Here is a 25,683-nt window from a genome sequence, read left to right as displayed (position 1 = left end):
TCATTCCGATGCTTCGTCTTCCATTCCATAACCAATTCGAATAGCATCGTGAAAACAATTTCTTTACTTACATATATCGGAACCTGCACAAATCAACTTTAAAATCATACAAGTGCATTTTCCATCATTTATGTACATAATGCATATTACTAGGAGTTTTGCATAAGAATAGATGAACTATAGTTTTTGTTGATTCTTGCTCAACATAAGTTTTGATAACAAATATTGGCAAGGTTAACATAGAATTCATACCTTGCATCTATTTGCAACGATGATAGCATCTGAGGGACGTGCATCCACACTGATAAGATCACTTTTCCCTGGCTGAAAGAATTAAGTTTTATAATGAAAGAACATAAAATAGAGGTGTTTTATTATTTATGAGTTGAATAGCTTTCAAAACCTGGCTAATGTACAATCTAGCAAAGTGCTGACCACTCTCTGTAATTCTCACCATTATCACCTGAAAGTGTAAATTGGGTTGAATTATTTATTTAATACCAAATTTGCATTTGAAAAATGAATTCAATGTAAATGGGTGTTTAATAAAAAAAATGAGTTCAAGATCAACGCCAATTTTTAGGCACATAGAGATACATGTAATCAGGAAGAATGCATAATAATGGAAAGGTCAAGGAAAAATGACAATGATCCTCCTACATACAGGCAGAATCTCATGAATGCAAGGCAAATTAAGGAAGCTAAAAGAATGATGTGAAATACTACTCGTTGCAGCAATCTCACTACACCTATAATGCAAGCATCAGAATAAACAAAATTTAAATGAAAAGAAAAACAACAGGAATTGATAACATATCCACATGCATCAATATAAAGTGGAAATGCTAAGCTTCATACTTCATGGTCTAATCTTCCAACTAGATTTTTCACAAACTGGAACTGATAAGGACAATCCTGTAATATCATCGTATGCTAAGCATCAATCATAATAATAAATAATAATAATAATAATAATAATAAACACAACTTGAACAACCACAAGGACCAATTTTAAAATTACCTCATTTTCTCGTTGAAACTCCTCGTCCATAAGTTTCTCAATAGCAATCTTTCCTGAACCAACAAAGACACAAAGTTAATAAAAGTTAAATTTTTGAAAAAAGTCAAACAAACTAAAAAAACACGTCTACATGCGACACCTACCTACAACAATTGGCAGTATATAGTCTCCATCACAAGAAATCCTGAGAAAAATCGTAGGGTTCTGGAAACGCTGTAGAAAGTTATGTCTCAATAAACTACTATCCGTTCTGGACAAGGGAATTGACAGCGCAAACGATTTTCATTGAAACTCCGCTTGGAATCTTTTCTTCCACATATGATAGTGCGAGAACGTTTCTGCNCCAGTTTAAGTAATTAAAATTTCAGGCATTCATACACATGGATAGACCTAAAGGATGAAAACAACCAGAGTTACTGCAAAACTCTACTGTAATACAATTAATCCATTATAATTCGTAATCAACTTTTTCATTTTTGAGAAAGCAGAAAAAGTGAACAAACACGAGGAAGCATTGCGTTTATTTCCATCTTAGCAAGTCACGGAGTTCACGTAGCCACTGATAACCTCTTGATGACCCTCCATGGATCCGCATTTGGCCCACGATGGAGGAAGAGAAAGCATCGGAATGAGGTGGCCGTTCGATGTCGACATGATTGGAACGGGAAGTGAAGACGGAGTCAGAGGCGGAGGCGGAGGCGGAGGCGGAGGAGACGGAAGCGGAGGAGACGGAAGCGGAGGTTTTGCATTGTAAATGATGTTTTTGAAGAGGTGGAGGTTGGGTAGAAGATGCAAGAAAGACAAAGGAGAGAGAGGGAGAAAAGGTGAGAAAAGAAAAATGGTATTAGTTTTCACATGAGTAGATTTTTAACGTGGTTAGTTTTAGAGGACTAAAACTAAAGTTTTCTACACTTAAAGAATTAAATTGTACCTTCTTTTGAAGGAGGAACTAAAACTCCAATACAGAAGGACTAAAAATATATTTAACCCATCTTTAATAGTCATTAATATTTTTTAATAATATATCTATAACAGACTATATTGTCTATTTAAATCACATAAATTTTAACATGTCCTAATATCCTATAAATACACATGTTATTTTATAACAAAAATACTCTCAAACTCATACTTAAAATTCTTGTTATTTTATATATAAAAGATCCAATTCTCTTACTTACTTCGAAATTTAGTCACTAAAAAACATATGCTTGTTTTGTGGACATGGGATATATTTATATGAAATTAAAAAAAGAATATTAGTCATTTTTAGTTAGAGTTGTAAAAATGAGTTACAATACGCGGGCCAATTCAGTCACCACGGGTTTTGATCGAGTTAAGTTGGAAAAAAATACATTTTTTATGTGGGCCAATTTTCAACCCAACTCATTTAAACTCGACTCATTCAAGTTGAACCCGTGGCGAGTCGGATTGACCCACCAACCCACCTAATTTTATTTTTATTAATTTATTATCTTATAAAATCTTAAAAATACCATACCACTCATTATAAGTGGATTGTATTGTACTTTTTTTTATTATTTTGAATTGTTTTGAGTTTAACATCATTTTGGGAGTGAAATTTATTTATATTTGAATTATAAAAAGTTTGTAATTTTTTATTTTAAAAATATTGTAATTAAGTGAGTCAGTGAGCCAACCCGTTTAACCCACCAACTTTTAGTGGGTTGAGTCAGGTTCGACCAACCTGTGATGGGCCGGGTCAAGTGGCCCATTTAGACAACATATTTTTAATATAAGAATATGAACGCATTTGATTTATTTAATTAGTCTGATTATACAACTAAATAGTTATGTTTAATACCTTTTTTGTCCCAATTTTCATCAATTAGGTTTAAAGTGGTCCCAATTTTTGTATTTTTTTGTTTAATTTGGCCATTTTTTTATGATAACATCTAAGTCGTTAACGTCACTATGTCCACGTTAACTAGATAAGGTATAAGTTTCTCATATACGTGACAATTGTCCAATGAGGGAATACCACGTGACAGTTTCATCTTCCACCCAAAATTAGGGTTTTATTGTGGTGGAGGTTGTTGTTCAAAGATAGAGGTGTGAAAGGATGTGACAGGTGCTTGGTTCGCGATTATGTTCTGATGTGGTGGCTCTTTTGATTTGGGTTCTATTTTTTTTTTTGAAGGTTTGATGGCGTGGAGAAGACAAATCTCACAATTTGGGGCTTTTGCTAATTAGGGTTTGTGATTTTTAAATCTCACAATTTGGGGCTTTTACGAGTTAGAGTTTGTGATTTTTGGGATTGCAGGTTCAAACATATGGAGAATCTCTTGTGATTTAGGATTCACAATTTGGGATTTTGCAATGCTCTCGAACTACTACGGTGGCTATCGCGGTGATTAACGAGGATTTTGTGTGATAGTTATCTGCAATTTGGGTTCTGTTTTTTTTTATTATTATTTGGCTCGCGATTTAAGACTTTTTGTGAGTTAAGGTTCGTGATTTGTGGGATTGCATCTCGCGATTTAGGATTCGTAGTACTCTCGAACTATTGTGGTGGTTAATGAGGGTTTTGGTGTGGAGGTTCTCTATGATTTGGGTTCTGTTTTTTTTTTTGTAGGTTTGATGGCGTAAAGGAGAAAACAAATATCACAATTTGGGGCTTTTTGTGAGTAAGGGTTCGTGATTTTTGGGATTTCGCTGTGGATGCTACTTCTTGATTTGTGAGGTTGAAAGAGATGGTGGTGGGGGGTTTTGATGACTGGCGAATTTCGCAATGGTTGAATGACGAAGTGATTGTTCTAATGTGACTAGGGTTTTGGGTGGTGAGAGATTGAAAATGATGATGTGACCACGTTCAATTACCACCTTCCATGTCACCTTTGTTACATATATGAAAAATTTACACCTCATTGAGTAATAATAGATGACATGAATACGATGTCCTGAACGATCTAAAATTGAACAAAAATTACAAAAATTAAGACTACTTTAAATACCGAAAAAAGTCTAGAATAAAACTAATGAAAATAAAGTTCAAAATATTAACCCAACCAAATAGTTAGTGACAACAATTTAAGTAAACAAAAATTATAAACAAAGCTAATAAGTTTTGAACTACCAATTTCTTTCTCAAAATAAATAATTGGCTAAAATGAAAAACAACTTATATTAAGTTGTGTCATGCGTTCATTTACGCAGTTAAGTATTCCTATGATTTCCGACAAGTTAGACAAGTTAGTCAAAGGATTCTGAAAAAATAAAAATGAAAGATATTCACATTTAGGTAAAATTTCAAAATAATGTTATGAAGAGCTAACTATTTCAAAGTAAAATAATATTTGTAATATCACTTATGTTTATGTCTTTTATTATGTAGAAATTATAACGTAAGTTGTACTTATTTACAAAGAAGTATTTTATTAAAATGAACTTTTTTTATCTCTAACTATTTGAGTTATAATTGTCAAGACAAATTTTTACTTTTACTATATATTTTAAATGTTATACTATCATTAGCTATATAACACAGAGTAAGTCTTATACATTTAAAATTGATTTTAATTATTTTTCCATTTATTCAATACTTCCAAAAAAATATTAAAAGCCAAAATTAATCCAATTTAAACTTATAAAAAATTTAAACCAAACAAAATAAATGATAAATTAAAAAAAAAAAACACACAAAATCATTAAATAGAATCACAACTTCCAAAAGAGCTAACAACATTTAGATTCTTCAATAAAAGATATACATATGTAATATTAATGAGTCATTAAGAAATTTACATAAAAGAAATAGACATCAGCTTCAACTCAAACCTTTAAAACAATAACTTTATGAATTTGTATATTTATATATTATTAAGAATAAACTCATACTAAAAATCAATTTAAGGTCTACTTACAACATTGCGTAGGTAGATAAACATTAACCGCTAGTATGTCCATCATTCGTTGCTAGAACTACTGAAGTATTTAATGCCAAATAGAGTTGGTGTTCTTTCCAATCTATAAGCATTTTGCCACTCCACTGAAAATTGCTTTTGTCCTTACCGTACAGGAGTTTGGTAGTTTGCTGCAACATTTCTTTTTCTTTTACTTTTATCAGACAAACTACGTTAACAAAATAGTTTTTTTTTTTTTTTTTCTAAAATACCCAGATTGCATTTCAGCATGTTCTATTTCCATTTGCTGCAGCACCTCAGTGACTATCAGAGTAATTTCAATGTAAAGTGTACATCAAAGCAGCTGGTGCGATAACGTAAGGATTACACACTTATTAGTAGTTTGGGCCCGAAATTATTTAGAAAAATGATTGAAGGAATCTAAGAACATTGATGACACTTGAGAAAATTTATTTTTCCTAAGACAACTGTACAAATATGATAAATACAACTAGCTATATGTATCCACAAGTAAATGGAACTTTTCAATTCTTATTCTACACATACCAGACCCCTACTGTTGCTGAATTATGTTGTTCAGGTGTGAGGGAAATGACAGCCAACTATCGGTGTGGACAAGTGCAAGTCATTGTGAACGTGCACTGAATTTTCTTTATAATATTGGTAAACATTTCAAACAATTTAGAAAACAATCAGCCAGCTTCAACCAAGTCCAATCATGATCCCTGTGTCAATTCAGAAAGAGTTATTAGGATTCATAACTACTAGACTGATGAAGATTGATTGACCATCAGATAACAAAAGCTGCAAGGAAAAACACTATCTCCTACCAAAAGAGATAAAGGTAAATAAACCTGCTCAATCGTATTGCTAAAGCTATACAAAAAAAGACCAATAATCCGAAGGACGATGTTTGGATGTTTAATGGTGAGTGGCATGGAACCATTTTATTGTTTGATTGCTTTTCTTAGGAAACAAAAACAAAAAGAATGATTCCATTTTGTACCCCATAGATCAGATAAGAACAAGCTTGAAATCTAGTTTGGTCTTTGTTTCGTGTGACATACAACATAAGTTTAAGGAGAGAGAAAAATATAATAGAGTTTACCCTAGGATTCTAGGTTATGGATAGATGCACTAGATAACAACCATTGTTTAGAAGATAATATATATTATTCTCATACTACACCTCAAGCTAGAGCATACAAAATTGTATGTTCCAAGCTTTAAACATATAAATTGATTTTGATATTCTCTCAAGTCCTCTCATGAAACATTTGAAGAGTTCTTTTATTATCTAAATACATCCTCATTTTTTGACTTTCACAAAAACCTCAGCTCTTGAAGAAATTGTTCTATCTACATAAGTTCACAAGTGACGGATGCAATTGCCCTATATTTAACTTCAGCACTTGATCGAACAACTACATCTTATTTCTTGGTCTTTCAAGAAATAATATTCCCTCCAATGAAAACAGAATATCAAACAGTGGAACGTTTGTCTGTAGGAGACTTCACCCAATCAGAGCATGAAAATATCTAGATATTGGATATTTTCTTTATCTTCATATAGTAGACCTTGCCCTAAATGTATTTTTAAGGTAGATGAGCATGTGTAGGACAACATTCCAGTGATAAACGTGAGAAGCCTGCATAAATGACTAAGCACACCAACTGCAAAAGATAGTTTAGGCCAGCACAAATCTTCTGTAACTCCTTGGATTTTAGAAAAGCTCACTTTGTTCTGGCACTAATTTCTTATTTGAATTCATAGGACTATCCACGAGTCTACAATCATTCATGTTTCTTTCACGATACCTAAAACATATTTCCTTTGAAAAATCACAATACCTTTGTTCGAACAAGTCACTTCAATGGCTAGAAAGTAATTGAGACACCCAAGATCATTGGTTTGAAAGTATTTGCACAAATCTTGGTAAGCAATATTAATAACTATATCACTAACATACACAATTAGATAAACCCATTTTCTAGGAAATGTATGACAAGAAAAAGACTGAATGATTTGCTAACCGCATTTTAGCCCAAAGATTTTTCTATAAATTTTCCAACCAAGCAACTTGAGATTGCTTGAAACCTTTGAGAGACTATCTCAATTTACAAACCAAATCAAACTTCCTGAGTAACAAAACCAAGTAATTGCTCCACATAGGCGTCTTCCTCCATATCACTATGAAAAAAAAAACATTCTTAATATCCAATTTGTTGAAGAGGTGAATGGTGAGAGCTGGCATAGCAAAATGGATAATAATCATTTTTGCTACAGGAGACAAAATATCACCCCATTTTTGTCATCCAGGATAATCAAGTGATTTAGTCACATTTTTTATAATAACAGTAAGAGAATGAGAAGTAGGAAGGAAATAACAGATAATAACTTAGAAAACTGTTAAAAAGATGAGGATTCTAGGTAGAACGAGTACATTTTCAAAAAACAATGGGCCAACTAGAATCTTCATTATCATGGATCACGGTATTAAGTGATGATGGTGAAGGACTTGATGAAAAGGACTTGCCATGTAATATTGGACGAGTCACTTTTGGCCAACAGTGATGATAGGTTGCAACAATGATGTTAGTGAGTTAGTTTTCAAAGTAGGACGGGAACTTGGACAGGTGGGTTGACTTAAAGGAGTCATGAGAGGCAAAGAACAAGGGTTGAACAACTAGCAAGACATGATGTACAGAGTCAACTTAAAAAAAGGTGAAACTTGCAGACATGGTACTTTGTTTCAGGAAACTAGCAAAGGTACCTTATAGGAGGCGACAATATCCTAGGAACACAATTTGATGCCTCTTTCGAAGAAATTGTCCAGATTTAGAAATATGTCATGTACAAAACACAACCACAAAGACAAAGGAAGTAACACGAAATAGAGGTTCACAACAATATATAACTTGTCCAACGTCTGCTTGATTTCTCCTTGTGAGTCAGCTTAAGAACATCTATAACTCCTCAACAGGAGATTGAGCTTCAATGATGAAAAATTTCATGCCATTTGTTTGTTTGATAGATGCCATTTGCAAATATATTATGTCTTCTTAACAAAAGTATTTACATGTTTTAAATAATCCAAGGGTTCCCAATATATTTAGGTTCCACATATTGTCACAATAAAGCACCAAGTTGGAAGTCCAACTTCCTCCATTGGTCAACACTTCATAATATTTCATTGTTGTCTTTTACCAAGTGATCCCAGAAACCTATGCAAGAAAACCAAAGCTCAACAACTGCAGACAAAGATTAATAATGTTTACCATCAAGTTTCTTTGAAGTAATTGTTGTAGACCTAGAAAAAAATGAGCATGTGGGTCTAGCATATAGATGTTTTGTAACCAAAAGTCCAATGAAAAGGGAGAGAAGCACCCTAGGTTTCAAGAGAACCAACACTTGCATTGGGCTGGAAAGTGTGAGTATGAGGGTTGGAACAGGGACTAAAAAAGCTATTGAAACTAAGGAGGCAACATGGTGGTGTTTCGATGACCGGAAGGTAGTGCGTGGTCTACAGGCACCTAACTGAGACACACAGGAAAGTGGTGCATGAGAAAGTATGAGAGAAAACCAGCCTTAAGGAAGGAAAAACAAAAACATAATAGAGTTTACCCCTAAAGTTATAAGTTACATATGTATAGTACAAAATAGCTTTTGCTCATAGGATAATACAAACTTTTCTAACACATAATGAGCTAATCCAACCATTTTGTATCTTGCAAAAAGAAGCGAGATTGAAATGGGATCACAATTATAGGTCAAAAGAAGTGATGTGATACAAAAAAGATTATCACAATTAACATTGATAACTGAATGCATAAATAAACAACTTCAATTAAACAGAATAAGATAATCATATTAAATAACATCTAGTTTGAGATCATAAAATTTGTCCTCTCATTTGGTGGAGAAATAAGACTTCAACAAATTGTATAAGAAAGAAAACTATATGAATCGGATAACAAAAATATCCTTTCTGTTGCAAACATTCTGACAAAAAAACAAAAAAAAAAAAAAACTAGTGGATTGAGTTTGTTATTCCGGATCAACTTCATCCAACAAGAAAGCTTGGTTTATTCACTAGTAGACAGTCAATTATCTGATGCCTTAAAGCTTAAGCAGAAAGATAATATAATACATCTAAAGAACAATAATTAGCAATGACTTACAAATTTTGAGCACTACGTGGCAACCAATTTCTTTTCATGGAGACAATCTTCTGTCATGATATTGCTTCTCTTGTCATCATTCTTCTCTTTGTCAAAAGCAAACTCCAGTTGTTTCTCCACTGACTTAACAATCCCTGTTCGCTTGGATCTTAACCTATATGGGGGAGATGCATTGAATGTCTTATTACTGGGAATGTCAATCACATTGCCATGGCTTGCCGGACTGCTGGAGAAATGCCTAGAACCAGAATCATCATTGGTTCTCTCTGTTTCATTAGAAGAACGTGTATCATTATCTACCTTCAAAACTTTACTAGGACTAGTGAGTGCTTGGAACCCAGTTTTCCTCCTCCTCAATATGGAAGGAGTATTTGGAAAAGTATTGGCAGCCCTTTTCAAAATTGATTCAGGTGTCTCAGTGCATAATTCATCACCCTTTACACGAGGTGGAGTGAAGAAACCAAGAGGTGACAAGGTTGGACTCGAACAAAACTCATTCTGCTGGCAGATATAATTTAAATAAAGAGAATCTATGGGAACTGAACCATGTAACTGTGGTGGCTCATAACACAGAGAACCACAGGTTGGACTTTCGTGCAAAGACGTTCCAATTAACCTTGTAGTGTTCATGTTACCATTGTTTGTACAATGTTCAAAAGTTGAGTTTCCATTTAGTCCAGAATTGTCAGGTCTTGGCCCATAAGTTATTGCCCAATTAGCTTTTGACACTTGTTCTGAGTTGCTACAGCTAAGATCGATGTTGGAAGATCCAGGCTTGCATTCTACACAGTCAGAATCGGCGGATTCATTTGCAGGAACACTTGAAGAATCACCAACTTCTCTAACTGTTCCCGAGGACTCAAATTGATTCCTGCCACTGTCATCTAGTTTACTGATGGCTGTAGTTTCAGAGGATGTTTCAACAGCTGCATTTAATTCTTTATTTGAATAAACAAGTATTGATTTACTAGCAGAACGTCTAATTGTATCTTTAACAGGAACTTGTGGACTACTCTTGGGAATTGGTGGAAGTCTTCCTGTAGCTAAATAAAAATCTAACTTTTTCTTTAAAGAACTATTCCAATGATTCTTTATTGCATTATCAGTCCTGCAAAAGAAAAATCACAGGCAAATATTAGCATGTGTCGCAATAAATCAAATGGCATGCCATCCCATCACAAAATAAATCTTCAATGAGGACGTCCAAAATCAACATCGAGTGCCATCACTCTTACATAACTCATACATTCATTGAAGTATCTTTTGTCATTCTTTTTTGCAGGGATTCACTCTAAATATGTTTTGAAAAAAAAACTTGAACAGCTTACTCAACTCCTTAAAAGGTGAAAAAATCTTCAGAACTTTATGTTCAGGATTAGGTAGCTTTGTTGGATCTATTTTACATTATTTTTTTCTTTTTTATATCTTGTATTTGTCTTACATTAAAAAAAATATATAAGAATATTTCCCAGTAATATGTTCTTGTCTTAACGAATTTCAACTTTTATTTTAAAAAGTATAAGAATATATCCTTTCAAGATATTAATACTGAAATAAATCCAGAATACCACCACCAGAAAAACAAAGCTGCTTCGGACACTAGCCCAGGGTGATACTTCACAATTCAAATAACTCAGATTATATTCCATGATTTTTTCTATGACCTCAATTTCCTTTATAATAACTAACGAACTGAAAGAAAACAGACCTTCCTTGAAGGACCTTAGCTATTTCAGCCCATTTGTTCCCATGTATGCGATGAGCATTCATCAGGGCTAATTCCTCCTCCAAAGTCCAGGCATCCTTCTTTATCTCAGGGTTAAGATGATTGTGCCACCTGAAAACAGATTAAAAGAAAAAAACCAGTATAATCTGAGTAGTCCGTATTAAAAGCGGGTCTTTGTATTCAAATTGTCAGTTTAAACAAAAGGACATTCGCATGAAATTAAGATCTTCAAAAGTTGAAGTTTGCAAGCAACAAATCTAAAATTTATATATAATGATATAGTGGGAAACATTTATTTATCAATAAAAAGATTCAAAAAAGATACAAAAACCTTGAACATGATCTTCAACTAACTTACCGCTCTCGACATTGTTTGCCAATTCGACCAGGTAAAGACTGGGCTATCAAAGACCATTTTGTTGGCCCATATTTTGTCACCAATTCAACAATTTTATCATCCTCCTGTAAACCAAGAGAACTTATTAATTGAATAAAATTGTAGGAATGTTAATAAAGAAGGAAAGGACTAAGTTTCAACCTCCTGTGTCCAGGGTCCTTTAACAAGTTCTGGATTAAGAACTTTTTGCCATCTATGCAAACACTGGACTTCTGATCTATCAGGAAAAAACTCAGCTGCATTCCACATTTTAAATATGTCACCAAAATGAGCGTAGCGTTTTCATGAAACCCACATGACCAAATTCCTAGGTTTATACATATGACAATAGTCCATCACAGAACAAATAATGAATAAATATTATATTGAAAGATCCAAAACCAAGTTTGATAGTTTTAGTTGTTTAGTTGTTTAGTTGTTTCATTCAAACCTGTTGAGCTCTAAAGAAATGAAAAACAGTGGGAATCCATGTGATACCTGATTTTTCAAGTATGTATATATTTTATGTTATCTTATCATATAATTAAATTATAATACCTAATTAGTCAGTAACAAGTGTAAATCCCAAAACTTGCGACAAAAGGTGCACAGAACATTTGTTTCCTTAATTAATGTACAGACCATTGTACATAAACTGATTGATATTTTCATGAAACACATATACCAGCCCAAATTTTATAGATGGTGATAGACCTGTTCCAAATTAGGTTGGACCAAAGAAAAAGAAAGAGAAAAAGAATGAAAAAAAGAAGGATTCACTTCTCATTGGAAAACATGCCCTTCCAAGGAAATGTTACTTTACAACTGAAATACAGCTTTCTGTTGCAAATTTCATAATCTCTCGCCTCTATCTTTGCTCTTAATTATACCATCCTAATCACTTATTACCTGTCTTATTCCTTCTAGAGTATACCTTTTTAATACTCTCTCTTCCTGTCCCCTGACAGACTACATCTCATGTGCCTTCTACTGAAACCCTAAAATCCTTCCAAAGTGAATTTGCCTTCATGGCCAATAATTCTCTGCTTGCCATTCTCTTTCTGATAGGCAATCATGACATGATAACTTCTTCTGTCAGTTATATATATGCACTGGTTTACCAATGTCTAACCTACAAACTTTGATCACGTGGTGTGGACTTTGCTAAGTATCCGTTCTGAGTATAGGCTGAATTTGAAGAGCTATACAAAATGGTCTCAATTTGTCTATACATGCAAAGGAAATCAGGTTCACCTAACTATTAACAGCCTATAAATGTTGACCCTAAGTTTGCAGCATGGGACAGAGAAGACTCCATGATAACAGCTTGGCTATGGAATTAATGATCCCAGAAATTAGTGACACTTGTATTGTTATCAACATAGCAGAGAAAACATGGGATGCAGTAAACCTATTCCAAAGTCACAGGCTGTTCAAGTAAAACAAATATAATTGACAACACTAGTGACAAAACAAGGGATCAAAATAATTATTAATGTGATAATCAACTGAAGTCTCTATGGATGATGCTATAATCATAAAGTGATAGAAACTAGATGTTCTGATAATGCAGCAGTTCTGAAGGAAATTATTGAGCATAACTGAATCCAGACTTCCTTGTTGCTTTGAATTCCAGCTTTGTTAAATCAGAATTCAAATTTTGGGAAAACAACAAACTAAATTTTTCAATGACACGTTGACTATTTTACAATGTGAAAGACAGCAAGAGTTCAATGCCTACCCCAACTATTGATAGTTCAGCCATGGTTGCTGACGGATTGAAATGGTTCCAAAAACAAAAAAAAAAATAAAAAATAAAAAAAGGGCATGCCTAGATAAACCAACTGCATATTACACCCGAGAGAAATGATGGAAAGTGCATGGAAACCTCCTTTGGTCAACAATGGGGACAATGCAAAGAAAAAAGGGCATGCTCTTGCTGCTGTTGCTGGAACTAACAAAGAATAAGCCTGAAAAACAACAAATTAATCAGGAAAGGGTACAAAGGGTTGGCAGCCTAGATAAACCAACAGGTACTTATTTATACTTTGGCACTCAGGTATACTTCCATTCCCATTTAGATTATTGGATTCATGAGCCACAGATCACGTGACACACTGGTCCAAACACTTCACATATCCACCTTGTCCCAAGAATAAACAAATTACCCATGCGGGCAGTATTCTTGTAACTACAGTTCGTCGAGAATCTTCAATGGGAGATGTGTGAGCTAGCTATACACAGGCTTGTATTGTTTAATCAATAAAAGAAGCACAGTTTTTAGCTTGCTAATACAAATGTATAGTTTCCCTCTACTACTCATACAAATGTAATCAATGTATTATAATTTTTTTTTTATGATTGCCCACATTTGCTTAAATGTGTTTCATTTCTTCATATGCATAATCAATCTGAGTGTGTTTCACTTTTTCTACACATAAACAAGACAAGGGAAACTTCAAATTAGAGCCCCAAGATCTGTTTTATTGGGTATTCTTCAACTCAGAAAGGACCTGATAAAATCCACGGTGACAATAAATCAGCAACCAACATAGCTCATAACACTGTTAAGCATGATAGGACTATGAACGTTGAAGTGAATAGGCATCTTAGCAAGGAGAAACTTGATATTGGCTTAACAATTACTCTACATGCACCCACCCAAGAATAGCTTGCACAAATCTCATGAAGGGTTGAACAGCTCCACATTTGACAGAATTGTAACCAAGATGGGAATGAAGAATACATACTCACTATCTTGCTGAGGAGCATAAGAATCTGTATGCTGTTTAAAGAATATATATATATATATATATATATATATATATATATATATATATATATTTATTTATTTATTTATTTATATGCACTTTGTTATTGTTATTGTATAACTAGTTTTTAATATGCAATTAGTTAGTAACCGGTATAAATCCCAAAAATCATGGGAATACAGTTTAGTGAGACGGACATTTATTTCCTTGATCATCAGGACTAAAGTATATAAACCAATAGGTTATTCAAAGAAATATGTATCCCATCCTAATTTTCAAGCCTAACTAAAAATTATCCTCAAGAGTTGTGCCTAAGTTGAATAATTTTTTTTTTTCAGAATTCTCTTGCTTCAGTCTGCTATACCAATAAAAGCATCAATAGTAATAACATAATTTGCATATAAACAAGTTTCATTATGAATCTTCTCATGTTCCTAACACCAGCTCAATCTATCCCAATACAGATGATGGATGGACCTGCTTTACATATTGGAAACACTGATACAGAAGCAAAACAATATATATCACGATTATAGTGCATTTTAGTTAAACTAGTTTGGAGATCCAAATCCTAACTTTTCATTCATAGATATTGGTTACGCTCAAGTACTCACTCCAGTACCAATCAGCATGCATTGCAGTTATAAATTTGAAAATCAAATATAAAGATCATCACTGATTTATTGAACCAGGTGTCTCCATCGAGAAAGCAATGCAGCAATAACAAGTTATGTCAGAACTCAGGACTAAATACGGTAAATATTAACAAATACCTATTTTCTTCCAACTTTTTCCCTTAAAAACTCCCACAGCATTCCTTAATGTTTCATCCTGCATCATGTTAAATGAAATATTAAGAAAAATAATAATAATAACGATGATTAATTTCTATAAAACCAGCAACAATTGAAAGGACAGGCATAACAATTTTGAACTACACTTGCACAAATAAAATCAACTGAGCTGAATTCACTATTTAATCTGCTTGCTAGAAACCAAAAACATATCTAAACAGAAAAATTGATAATTAAACAAGCACGGCTGTCTCCAATGAGTAAAGACTAACCTCCTGTGCTGTCCAACCACCCTTAGCACGCCTGATAGGACCAGTAGTCCTCCTGTGCCAAAAACATTCATTTAACAAAAGTCAATGCATATAGATCACAGCAGGGATCAAAGTGGAGAAAAATGTCCACACTAAGAAGGGACAGTCACTCCACATAGACATGCAGCAAAGAACAATACACTACCATCAAGGTAGAGCATAATGATCACAGTTCATGACTGTTACTGCAATGAAAAAGTAGCGAACTTAACGGATGTTACCGATGGGAAGGTGATGTGGATGCAGGACTACATATCCCAGGAGACTTGTGAATTGCACTGCCACTGCCTTCAGATACAGAGGAGCAGGAAGCAGCAGTTGACTGCTTATTCTCTTGGCAACACTCCTCGGATTTCACCACCTCAGCCATATGCTTCAAGAGCTCAAAATCCTAAGAAAAAAATCATAGCGTACATCTTTATAAGAAAATTCTTTAAAAGAAAAAACAACCCCACCATACGCCAATCATCAAAACATCCCAAAAACCCAGCTCAAATTGAAATTTTTCTAAACTTTCACAGTGAAACACAAATATAAACAGAACCCAGATCTTAAAATCTATCATCAGATCAAAACCTTCATCACCCCCTCCCAAAAAAAATCTCACATGAAACATGGTAACGCACCACCCAAACAAAATCTATTCGGAGTCCTTTGTAGCAAAAGGAAACCAAAAGACTTCGATCAAATCAATAAAAGGAAATTAACATCCGAATTTTGCAGAGTAAAAAAAAAAAACAAAACAGATAAGAAATAACAATAAATTGAGAAAAAAAAGAATCGTGATTTCTCCTAACAGTGAAGTACCTATGCTTTCAGAGAAGTGGCGGGAATCGAAGTGAAGCTCATAGAAGAGAGACCACGATGCCTTCTCTCCTTTCTCTCTCTCTTCTCTGAGCTAAGGTTTCGAAAAAAAAAAAAAAAAATCTTCGAACGTTGAAACAATGGAAAATTGAAATTTAGTTTTAAAATATAAAAACGGAATTTTATTTATTTACTACTACATAAATGTGTGCATATGTAACTAATATACATATAAGTCTAATAATAACATGATTATAAATAAATAAATAATAGTATATAATAATAAATGTTTGAGCACCGACGTGACGTCGCCGTGAATTACCGTTACACGTGCTAGGCATGGTTTCATAGTCTGTCAATTAACGGCTGGTTTTGAACATTACTTAAGGAACAAAAGTTTGAAACTCAAACGGCACTTAAAGCGTGACGGCGATAAAGGTCGAACAAGTTTAGGTACCAGATTTAGGCTCTGGTGATTTTGAACCGTTGGATGAAAGAGAGTAGTGAAGATTTGAGGTCAAAGAAGGAAACGTTCTAACTAATTAGAAGGTTAAAAAACTATTTATTAATTATTAGTAACTAATGCCATAATTAATTATGTTAGGAGGACACAACAACGGCTAAAAGCAAGGGTTATTATAAAATTAATGTGTCATTCATGCAATCCTTTAAAAAATAGTACCTTTTATTTGTATTTGTTTTTATATTGTATTATATCTTGCATACTTTATTCTATATATTTCTGTTTAATATGAGAAATAACTTTTATACCAATTATAACAAATATAGACCAATATTTTTATTAACTTAATTTATTTCAAAGTTCACTTTCGAAGCAATAATTCACTTATTTTCCATGCATGAGATTATTTATTGATGAAAAAAAAATATTACTTGAATTAGAACTATTATCATTAAAATAATCACTATTGATTAGTGCAAGTCGCCTTTTACAAGCATAAATTAAATATTATAAGCTTTGGGACATTGTGATGATTGTATTAATCTACATGAAAGATTCTATGAAGTAAAATTCTTGTAGATGAAAAAAGATGAAAAATCACAGTAAAAGTAGTCATACAATTTATCTGATAAAAAACATTTATTAGGAAAGTTTACCAAGAAAATATGACACAAAAATATACTAGTCAACACTGAAACCATTTAATTTAATTCCTTACATAAATTTGTCAAAATTAAATTAGATGACTTATTAATACTAGTGAAAGTATATGTTAATGTTCATTTCTGTTTATTTTTATATAATAATAAAATATAATTAAATTATAATTATAAAAAAATATAAATGACTTTTATAATAAAATATTTTTTATTTTTTATTTTTTTGTAGACAACTTTTTAATAATAGACAATTATTTAAATTTAAAAATGGTTAAATTTTAAAGAAAATGATTAAATAAAAAATTACTTAAAAAATAAAATTAGTAGGTTAATTATTTTAATTCAAAAAACATTTATTAAAAGATAAAATTGAAAAATAAAACATGAATAAACAAAAAGATGAATCTAAACTATAGTAATTAATTTGTTTTTTTAAGAAACTATTTATTTAGTTACCATCAAAATCTGAAAACTGATTTATTGATTGATACGTGATTGAAATTTGAATTCATGATGGAAAAAAAATAAATAAAAAGAAGAATTTTACTAATCAGTAAAGTTTTATTTTATGAAAATAAGGTTCGCGAAAGTTATTATTAGAAATTTTGTATAAAAAAAATAAATACAAGAATCAATATCTTAAATATTTTGAAATATACGATTTCATAACCCTGTGTCTACGTAATTTACTGGCTTATAAAAATTTTATTGACAATTAATTTTAATCATAAAGTTAATGACCACTTTTAATAAAAATACTACTTCTCCTTCATTTTATTTTTATCTCTAAAGTTTCAATTTAGGTAGAAGCCAACTAGAACTAATTTAACCATTTTAATGATTAAATCCATAAAGCTAACATTTTAAATAGACAAAATAAATTTGATTAATAAATGAACTTTTTTTCTATATATCATTCATCCACACAAATTCACATATAGATTAGATTAGTACATAAATAAAATAATAATATATAAAATATGTTAAAAAATGAAAAAAAAAGTCAACCATAATAAATATATTGTACTGATAAAAAAAATTGTGATATTTAAACTTGCATCTAAAATATAAAAGGATTAAATATGTTTTTAGTCCCTATATTTTGGGATGATTTTGGATTTAGTCTATTTTTAAACTATGGTACAATTTAGTCTTTCAATTTTAGAAAACTTTAGTTTTAGTCTTTATTATCAATTTTTTTTAACTTTATTTGTTGTTTCAAGCACTTAGAACCTAAGAACTTTAGACTCCTGGTTGAACCAATCTTTTCCTTAAGTGTAAGACTCTTTTATCCAACTCATCATCTAGATCATATGGAAGCCTCTAACAAAAGTAAGATTTGATTGAACCATAGTTTGGGACTAGTTTTCCAACTCAACCCAAACTAGTTAAATATATAAGTTGTTAATTCATCATTAAGCATAAATCAAACCATAAACTAGTGAATGAAAGCATAGATAAATATCCAAGAAGTAAAAGTACAGAGAATTAAAATTGTTTACATCAAACCTCAATACAAGAGAGTTCAGTTACCCAAAAAATATTACAATACAATTCCAACAGCCTCTCCACATAGGAATTACAATAACATTATCTTTTTCTAGCCTCACAGACGTATTTCTACTCTACTACTACATTTTAACTAGATATGACAATGAGGGCCAACCTGGCACATTTTGGTCTGCCCCACGTTTTGGCTTGAAAATTGTGGGTCGGGCAAGCCCACCCTGTTACCAATAAGGAGTATTGGTAAAACCTGAAGATGTGTTTTGATGATCTGCAACTTGTAGATTTTGGATGTAGTAGGAAAATATTAAACCTTGTAATTTTTACTGGAATAATCGATTATGCACAAGTTATAATTTATTATCACATGCATTTTGTACTAGAATAATCGATTATCATGAAGCAATAATCGATTATCACATGTCATACTTGAATAATCGATTATCACTTCATATAATCGATTATCACTTTTTGAAAACTCTGTAACGGACTCGAATAATCGATTATCACTTACAATAATCGATTATTCATGGCAGTTGGGAGCTGACCTTTGGCATTCAGTGTACTTGGCTATATAATTGGTTTTTGAAATCTTTAGAAGCAACGTTTTTTGAACAGAGAAAAGCTTAATAGAACACTGTTTGTCAGAGGAAAGTTCTCAGAAGCTTTGTTCATAGTTCCCTTGCTTGGTCTCGTGAAAGGAGAGGCTCGTGTATCGTGTGTCGATAGTCAGAGTAGACTCTCTTCGAGTTAGCAAGGTGCTCTGCCTGGTCTTGTGAAAGGAGAAGCTCGCGAATCGTTGGTTGATTGTCGGAGCGGTTCTCTTCAAGTTGGTAGAGTGGTCGTCTTCCGGTTCGCTCGTCGAAGGAAGCAAGGTGCTCTGCCTGGTCTTGTGAAAGGAGAAGCTCGCGAATCGTTGGTCGATTGCCGGAGCGGTTCTCTTCAAGTTGGTAGAGTGGTCTTCTTCCGGTTCGCTCGTCGAAGGAAGGTTCTTTTATATTTTGTTCACTTATTGTAAATCTGTGAAACTGTTTTTAGTGGAACTGTTAATCACTCTTTACAGTGATTAACGACTGGACGTAGATTCTGTTGAATCGAACCAGTATAAAAATACTCGTGTGATTTTTTTTATTCCCTACACTCATTTTACTTTACGCATATTAACTGTTTGATTAATTTTCTGAAAGAAAATTATTGTTGCTAAAAAGGACCAATTTTGTTTTAACTGTGACTGAACATGCTTTTCGCTTACTATAAGTTTTATTCCGCTGCGTTATACTCTTCGAAAAATACCCCCTCCGATACCAACACACCCCACATTTGAAAAGTGGGTTTGTTATCACAGCTCGTCCCGCCTCATCATCTGGCCTACGGGCCCACGAGTTTGCCTGCATTCTGGTCCAAAATTTTGTTAAATTTTTTACTTTTAACTTTCTTTTGTTCAATGAAAAAGGCATTTCCAACATTATACTTATACACAATTTTGGGAAAAAATTATACTTTCTTTACTAGCATTATATGTAATAAAAAAATACAAATTACATAAATAAAGGCAACAAATCCATTCTTGCCAAATCAAAACCAAATAACAGTCCTTAAACAATTCTCGTTCTTCTTTGCCTTTTTCCATTTCTTAAGTTTCTTCAACTTCAGCCCCTTCAATCACTTCAAAGGACATGTAGGACTGCATGAGGTTCATCCGAATATTTAGTTTCTTCAACTTCTTTAATTTCTTTTATTCACTTCAAGATTACATGGGATTGTATATGAACTCATAGCTAAAAAAAAAGACAAAGAAAGAGATTAAAGACGAAGAAGAAATGAAAGAGTTAACCCTAATAATTTCCAAGGATAAATTTAAAAAACTTGTGTCTGTCCCTTTCTCTGTGATATTCGTTGCTATGGATGAAATTAAATCACCGCGGTGGAAGATACGGTAAAAAGGATTCGTCAACAAAATATTTTCTCTCTCTTGAGTGGTAAATAGAGGTGACTTCCCGCAAAAAGAAGTGGTCTCAAGCTTTTGATAGAGGATATAGTCATAAAACCATAAATCTTGGTAAGTGTATGAACTTTGTGCTAAAGGGAGCACGTTCATTACCAATTTATGCTTTAATCAAAACAACATTTGAGAGGACATAATCATAGTTCGTTGAACGAGGTTTAAAAGTGTCGTACATGTTACAAGCATGCCACCAATATCCAAAAGAAATGACTAACATTATTTGAAAAAATAAACAATCGTCGGCATTTTGTAATGCTTATTGCTATGATCGAGAAAATTCTGAATTTAATGTTCAGAAAATCTCAATTGAGACAAAGAGAGACCCACAACCATAAGATGTATTCTAATTCGAAATTCAGAAAAGACACTACATAACATAATAACAAATAAACCACCCATAAAATATCCCAACGTTAGTGCTAAAATTGTGTTTACTAATCTCTTCATTTTTCCATCTATAATTCTTTGATCCTCTTAAAACTTATAAAAGATAAACTCATTTAAGCATACAAAAAGAGTATGAGTTATTAAAATAACCAATGTTCCTCTAACTATAGTATCAACATGATCGTGTGATATAAGTGTAGAAAGTAGTACTATAAATCCTACTATGAAGTTTCTTAAATATTCTTGTCTTACATAGTGATCAGGAGAAGGTTGTGAATGTTGCGCTCCAACTAGCTCTACATTTTCAGTTGCTTCAAGTCGTGCACGTGGATTCATATTAATAATGATTGTTGTTTGTTCTTCTTCGACATTTTCAGTTGCTTCAATTGCTCCAAGCGGTTGCTCATATATGTTTCTTCTTTAGGTTCTCGTTCTTCTTTGGCTTCTTCCATTTATTCTATTTCTTCAATTGCAACACCTTCAATCAGTTCAAGCTCATATAGGACATGTAGGACTGCATGAGGTAATATGAATATTTAGTTTCTTCAACTTGTTTCGCTTCTTTGATCACTTCAAAATCATGTAGGATTGTATATGAAATCATAACTAAAAACAAAGACAGACGAAGAAGAAATGAAAGAATTAATCCTAATAACTTCCAAGGAAAATTTTGAAAAACTTGTCTTTGTAATTTTCTTTGTGATATTCGTTGCTGCGAATGAAAACAAATCAGCATAGTGGAAGATACAATAAAAAAGATTCACTAATAAAAAGTTCACTCTCTCTTATCTAGTAAACTAAGGAAAGACCTTGCAAAAAGAAGTGGCCTTAGGCTTTTGATGGAGGTAGAAGATATGGACACATCACCAATTTTGCTGAGTGCATGAACTTCGTATTAATAGGAGCACATTCATTACCAAGTTGTGCTCTAATTAAAATAACATTTTAGAGGACACAATCATAGTTTGTGGAATGAGGCTTAAAAGAATAGTACATGCAAGCATGCCACCATTATCTAGATGAAATTACTAACATTATTTAAAACAATCAATAATAACGACATTTTGTCATGTTAATCACCATGATTGAGAAAATTCAGAATTTGACGTTTAGAAAATATCAACAGAAACAAAGAGCTACCCATACCTTTAATAGGCATTCTAACACGAAATTCAGAAAAGGCTCTACATAACATAAAAAATAAAATAAACCACCTAAAAAATATCCAAATGTTGATTCTAAAATTATACTAATCTCCTCATTCAACTTTCTATCATTCTCTAATCCTATTGAGCTTATAATTGATAAACTCATTTAAGAGCGTAAGAAGAGTATTGGTTATTGAACTAACCACCTCTGACTATAGTATCAATATGAGCGTTCGATATAAATGTACAAAGTAATTCTGTAAATCCTACAATGAAGTTTCTTAAATATTCCTATGTTACGTAGTGATAAGGAGGAGATACTGCATGTTGTGCTCCAACTGGTTCCACATATTTAGTTTCTTCAAGTGGTCCACATGGTTGCACATGAATAATGACTACTGCTTCTTTCAGGTTCTCGTTCTTCTTCAACATTTTCAGTTGTTTCAAGTGCTTCAGGTGGTTGCACATCAGTGCTGACATACTCAGCTTCTTCTATTTCTTCAACTTCAGAACCTTCAATCACTTCAAGCTCATGTAGGACATGTAGGACTGCATGAGCTTCATCTGAATATTCAGTTTCTTCAACTTCTTCCAGTTCTTCAATCACTTTAAGATAATGTAATATTAAATATGAAATCTTAGATAAAATCAGAGACAACGAAAGATATTAAAGACGAAAAAAAAATGAAAGAGTTAATCCTAATAATTTCCATGGCAAAATTTGAAAAATCTTTCTTTGTCCATTTCTCTATGATATGCGCTGCTATTGGTTAAAAGAAATAAGTGTAGTAAAACATGCAGTAAAAAAGATGCTCTGCATCAAAGATCGTTGTTCACGTCCCTCATCTTCCAAACCTTATGCGGTTGTTGGCAACGATGAAGGAAACCTTTTGAGTGAGTCCAGGGAGCATGATGTTGTAGGTGGAATAGAGCTCTAGGGTCTGGGTGTATATGGGATATTTATTTATGTTATTTTCACTCTTAATTTATTTTGGGTTTACAGTTTACTTAAGGTAGTGATTAGAATATTGAATTTGTGATTTAAATAGGTACCGATCCAATCCATTGAAGTAGGGAGATTTTGCAACATTTGAAACACAACTCTAGGAACAAAGATATCTTTTAAAACAGGAAGACGACAATTTTTGCTCACAACTCTAAATTTTGAATTACCTCATTGGAGTAGGTATTGAAACTATGGACCGCATACAATCAGAACACTTGGAAACCATGCAGCATTTCATCAATGACAATGAAAAGCTTAAGTCAAGTACGCAAGGTTTTTTTATTTATTTATTTTTAAATAAAAAAGAACTAAACTTTTTTGTTTAATCCCATGTTCTTTTATGCGTTTTTCAGGATTTAAACTGTCGCGAAAAGAAAATTAAAAGTTAAAGAAAGATATAGAAGTGCTGAAAGAGCTAAATCAGTAGTTGGGAGAAGAGTCAGCAAATAACTAGGCATGTTTTTGCTTTTTAGACTAAAAAGCATGTGTTTGTTCCTAGGACTGGAAAAAGTGTGTTTGTTATCACAACTCATCCCACCTCATCATCTGGCCTACGGGCCCACGAGTTTGTGATAAAAAAAATAGAGCAGAGTAAAATTGATATAAACATGTTATATAAACATCAGAGTAACACATTCAGATTAAGAACAACGGAAGCAAGAATGAAAGAATAATGTGCGTACCTCTTGCCACTGCAATTTTGTAATCCCAACACAGAGACAACTTTGTTTTCTAAAACTTAACTCACTCAAACTCGATGGTGTGTTTTTCTGAATAGAGGAGTAGGCTTAGTGATCAAAACTGAGAGTAACCCATTCCCTATATATAGAGTCTGGCCATCACAGGTTCAAAAATAATGGGTTATGCTTTACCTTCAAACAATATAATAACTGCTCCATAATCTCTATGTAGTTAAAAAAATGATAAAAATAATGGCTTAATGGACCACTTTATGTTCCTTAAAAATAGAAACTTAAAATGCTATAATATTTATTCTATAATTAAAATAATTCTAACATTCTCCCACTTGGTCCATTAACCAATTATTAACCACAACAAGAGACAAAATATATACGAGTCATGACGATAGGTCCTTTGATAGTGAGTGTTATCTTCCATGTACCACACTATATATTTCTATCAACATTAGCTCTCAACTTAATGCATAAACCATATGTTTATGCTAGATCAAAACTAAATGATATCTTCTCAGAATAAATATGCACAAAAACATATGAGAAGAACATCAAACTCAATAAGAGTTTCATTGAAAAATACCAAATGTAGTGATAATGAAATTACATCATGGAACCAAGTCCCATTTGCACTACATGATCCGTAAAATTCTTTAGTGGCATGCCTTTAGTTAAAGGATCAACAATCATAAACTCAGTGCTTATGTGTTCAATGACCATTTTCTTTTCCTTAACACATTCTCTGATGGCTAAGTATTTTATGTTAATGTACTTACTTCGACTTCCACTTTTATTATTCTTAGCCATAAACACTACAACATAGTTGTCACGGTACAACTTTAATGGCCTAGAAATAGAGTCCACAACTCTAAGCCCAGAAATGAAACTCTTCAACCATACACCATGCGAGATAGCCTCAAAACAAGAAACGAACTCAGCTTCCATAGTAGAAGTAGCAGTTAAAGTCTGCTTGGCACTTCTCCAAGATATAGCTCGATCAGCTAACATAAAGATATAACCAGATGTTGATTGTCGTGAATCAACGCAACCGACAAAGTCTGAATCGGAGTAGTCAATCACTTCCAAACATTTAGTTCGTCTATATATAAGCATGTAATCTTTTGTCCCTTGAAGATATCTCATTACCTTCTTTGTGTTAGGAAACAAGTTGGCTTCGTTTTACACCAAGAGGGGGGGGGGGTGAATTGGTGTTAGTTCATAAACAAAATATTTTTGCAATCTTGGTATGAAAATTCAAAGCTTTTGATCTTTCCTTGAAATGCAAGTAATGAAAAATTTCAGTGCAGCGGAAAAATGTAGTTGAGTGCTAAAGAGATAAAGTCGACTAAAATAAAGAGTGCAGGGATAGAGAAAATCAAACACTGGTTTTTATACTGGTTCGACCAACAATGCCTACATCCAGTGTCCTTCCAATCTTGGAAGCAAATGCACAATAATGGTTGCGGTTTTTACAACAAGGAATTTATAGAAGCACCACGCAAAAATATAAATCTCCTCTCTAACCCAAAACCAAATATAGTTACACACACAAAACCAGAATTGCAGCAAGAATCCCCTCTTCTACAATCTGAACCCACGTTGAACATTCCTCAACGTGTAACCAACACTCTTCACAGGATGCCAAGCCTATCACAACACGCTTCACAGGTTGCCAATCCTATCACAACATACTTCATAGGTTGCTAAGCCTTCAGTCAAATACAACAATCTTCACAAGATGCCAAGCCTTCAAGATCAAACCAGGAGCACCGTCTTTGTGCAGATGTTGATCAAACAGTGTGCACAATTGACTCCTCAATCTGAATCTCTCTCAAGAAAAATCATCACCGTCTTCTTGGAAAATTCTTGGAGCTTCCTAAACTGAGAACTTTCTCTGAAACAGGACAATGAAAATGTTAGATCACAAAAGTCTCAGAATAAATCG

The 25,683-nt window shown here is 32.9% G+C and overlaps 1 protein-coding gene and 1 pseudogene across 3 annotated transcripts; both read right to left on the bottom strand.

The window, feature by feature from the left end:
• On the bottom strand, positions 1 to 1,675 carry LOC106754527 (annotated as a pseudogene).
• A 3,640-nt stretch (positions 1,676 to 5,315) lies between these two features.
• Positions 5,316 to 16,030, bottom strand: LOC106754555 (transcription factor MYB3R-3). 3 transcript variants are annotated; one of them, XM_022777970.1, is made up of 10 exons: positions 15,278 to 15,407; positions 15,027 to 15,078; positions 14,734 to 14,791; positions 13,237 to 13,702; positions 13,021 to 13,159; positions 11,352 to 11,446; positions 11,172 to 11,275; positions 10,796 to 10,924; positions 9,088 to 10,195; positions 5,316 to 5,630 (listed from the first exon to the last, which is right to left on the bottom strand). In XM_022777970.1, the coding sequence occupies exons 4-9, from the start codon at positions 13,264 to 13,266 to the stop codon at positions 9,100 to 9,102; spliced, it is 1,593 nt and encodes a 530-aa protein (XP_022633691.1). In that variant the 5' UTR covers positions 13,267 to 13,702; positions 14,734 to 14,791; positions 15,027 to 15,078; positions 15,278 to 15,407; the 3' UTR covers positions 5,316 to 5,630; positions 9,088 to 9,099. The 3 variants fall into 3 exon arrangements, with proteins under 3 accessions (XP_022633691.1, XP_014492068.1, XP_022633692.1); XM_014636582.2 differs by lacking the exons at positions 13,021 to 13,159; positions 13,237 to 13,702 and adding an exon at positions 15,873 to 16,030 and having other exon boundaries at positions 15,287 to 15,456; XM_022777971.1 differs by lacking the exon at positions 13,237 to 13,702.
• Between the last annotated feature and the right edge of the window lie 9,653 nt (positions 16,031 to 25,683).

Source organism: Vigna radiata, unplaced genomic scaffold (assembly GCF_000741045.1).
Source record: "Vigna radiata var. radiata cultivar VC1973A unplaced genomic scaffold, Vradiata_ver6 scaffold_111, whole genome shotgun sequence".
Lineage (NCBI taxonomy): Eukaryota > Viridiplantae > Streptophyta > Magnoliopsida > Fabales > Fabaceae > Vigna > Vigna radiata.
This window is presented reverse-complemented; position numbering and strand designations above follow the sequence as displayed.

What these genes read in the sequence shown, in the direction of transcription:
- LOC106754555 (XM_014636582.2), bottom strand. Translation starts at nt 15,435, where the DNA reads ATGGCTGAGGTGGTGAAATCCGAGGAGTGTTGCCAAGAGAATAAGCAG. An exon ending in GTGGTTGGACAGCACAGGAG is followed by an intron (nt 14,792 to 15,026) that starts GTTAGTCTTTAC and finishes AACATGATGCAG; the next exon opens with GATGAAACATTAAGGAATGC. An exon ending in AAGGACCCTGGACACAGGAG is followed by an intron (nt 11,276 to 11,351) that starts GTTGAAACTTAG and finishes CTTGGTTTACAG; the next exon opens with GAGGATGATAAAATTGTTGA.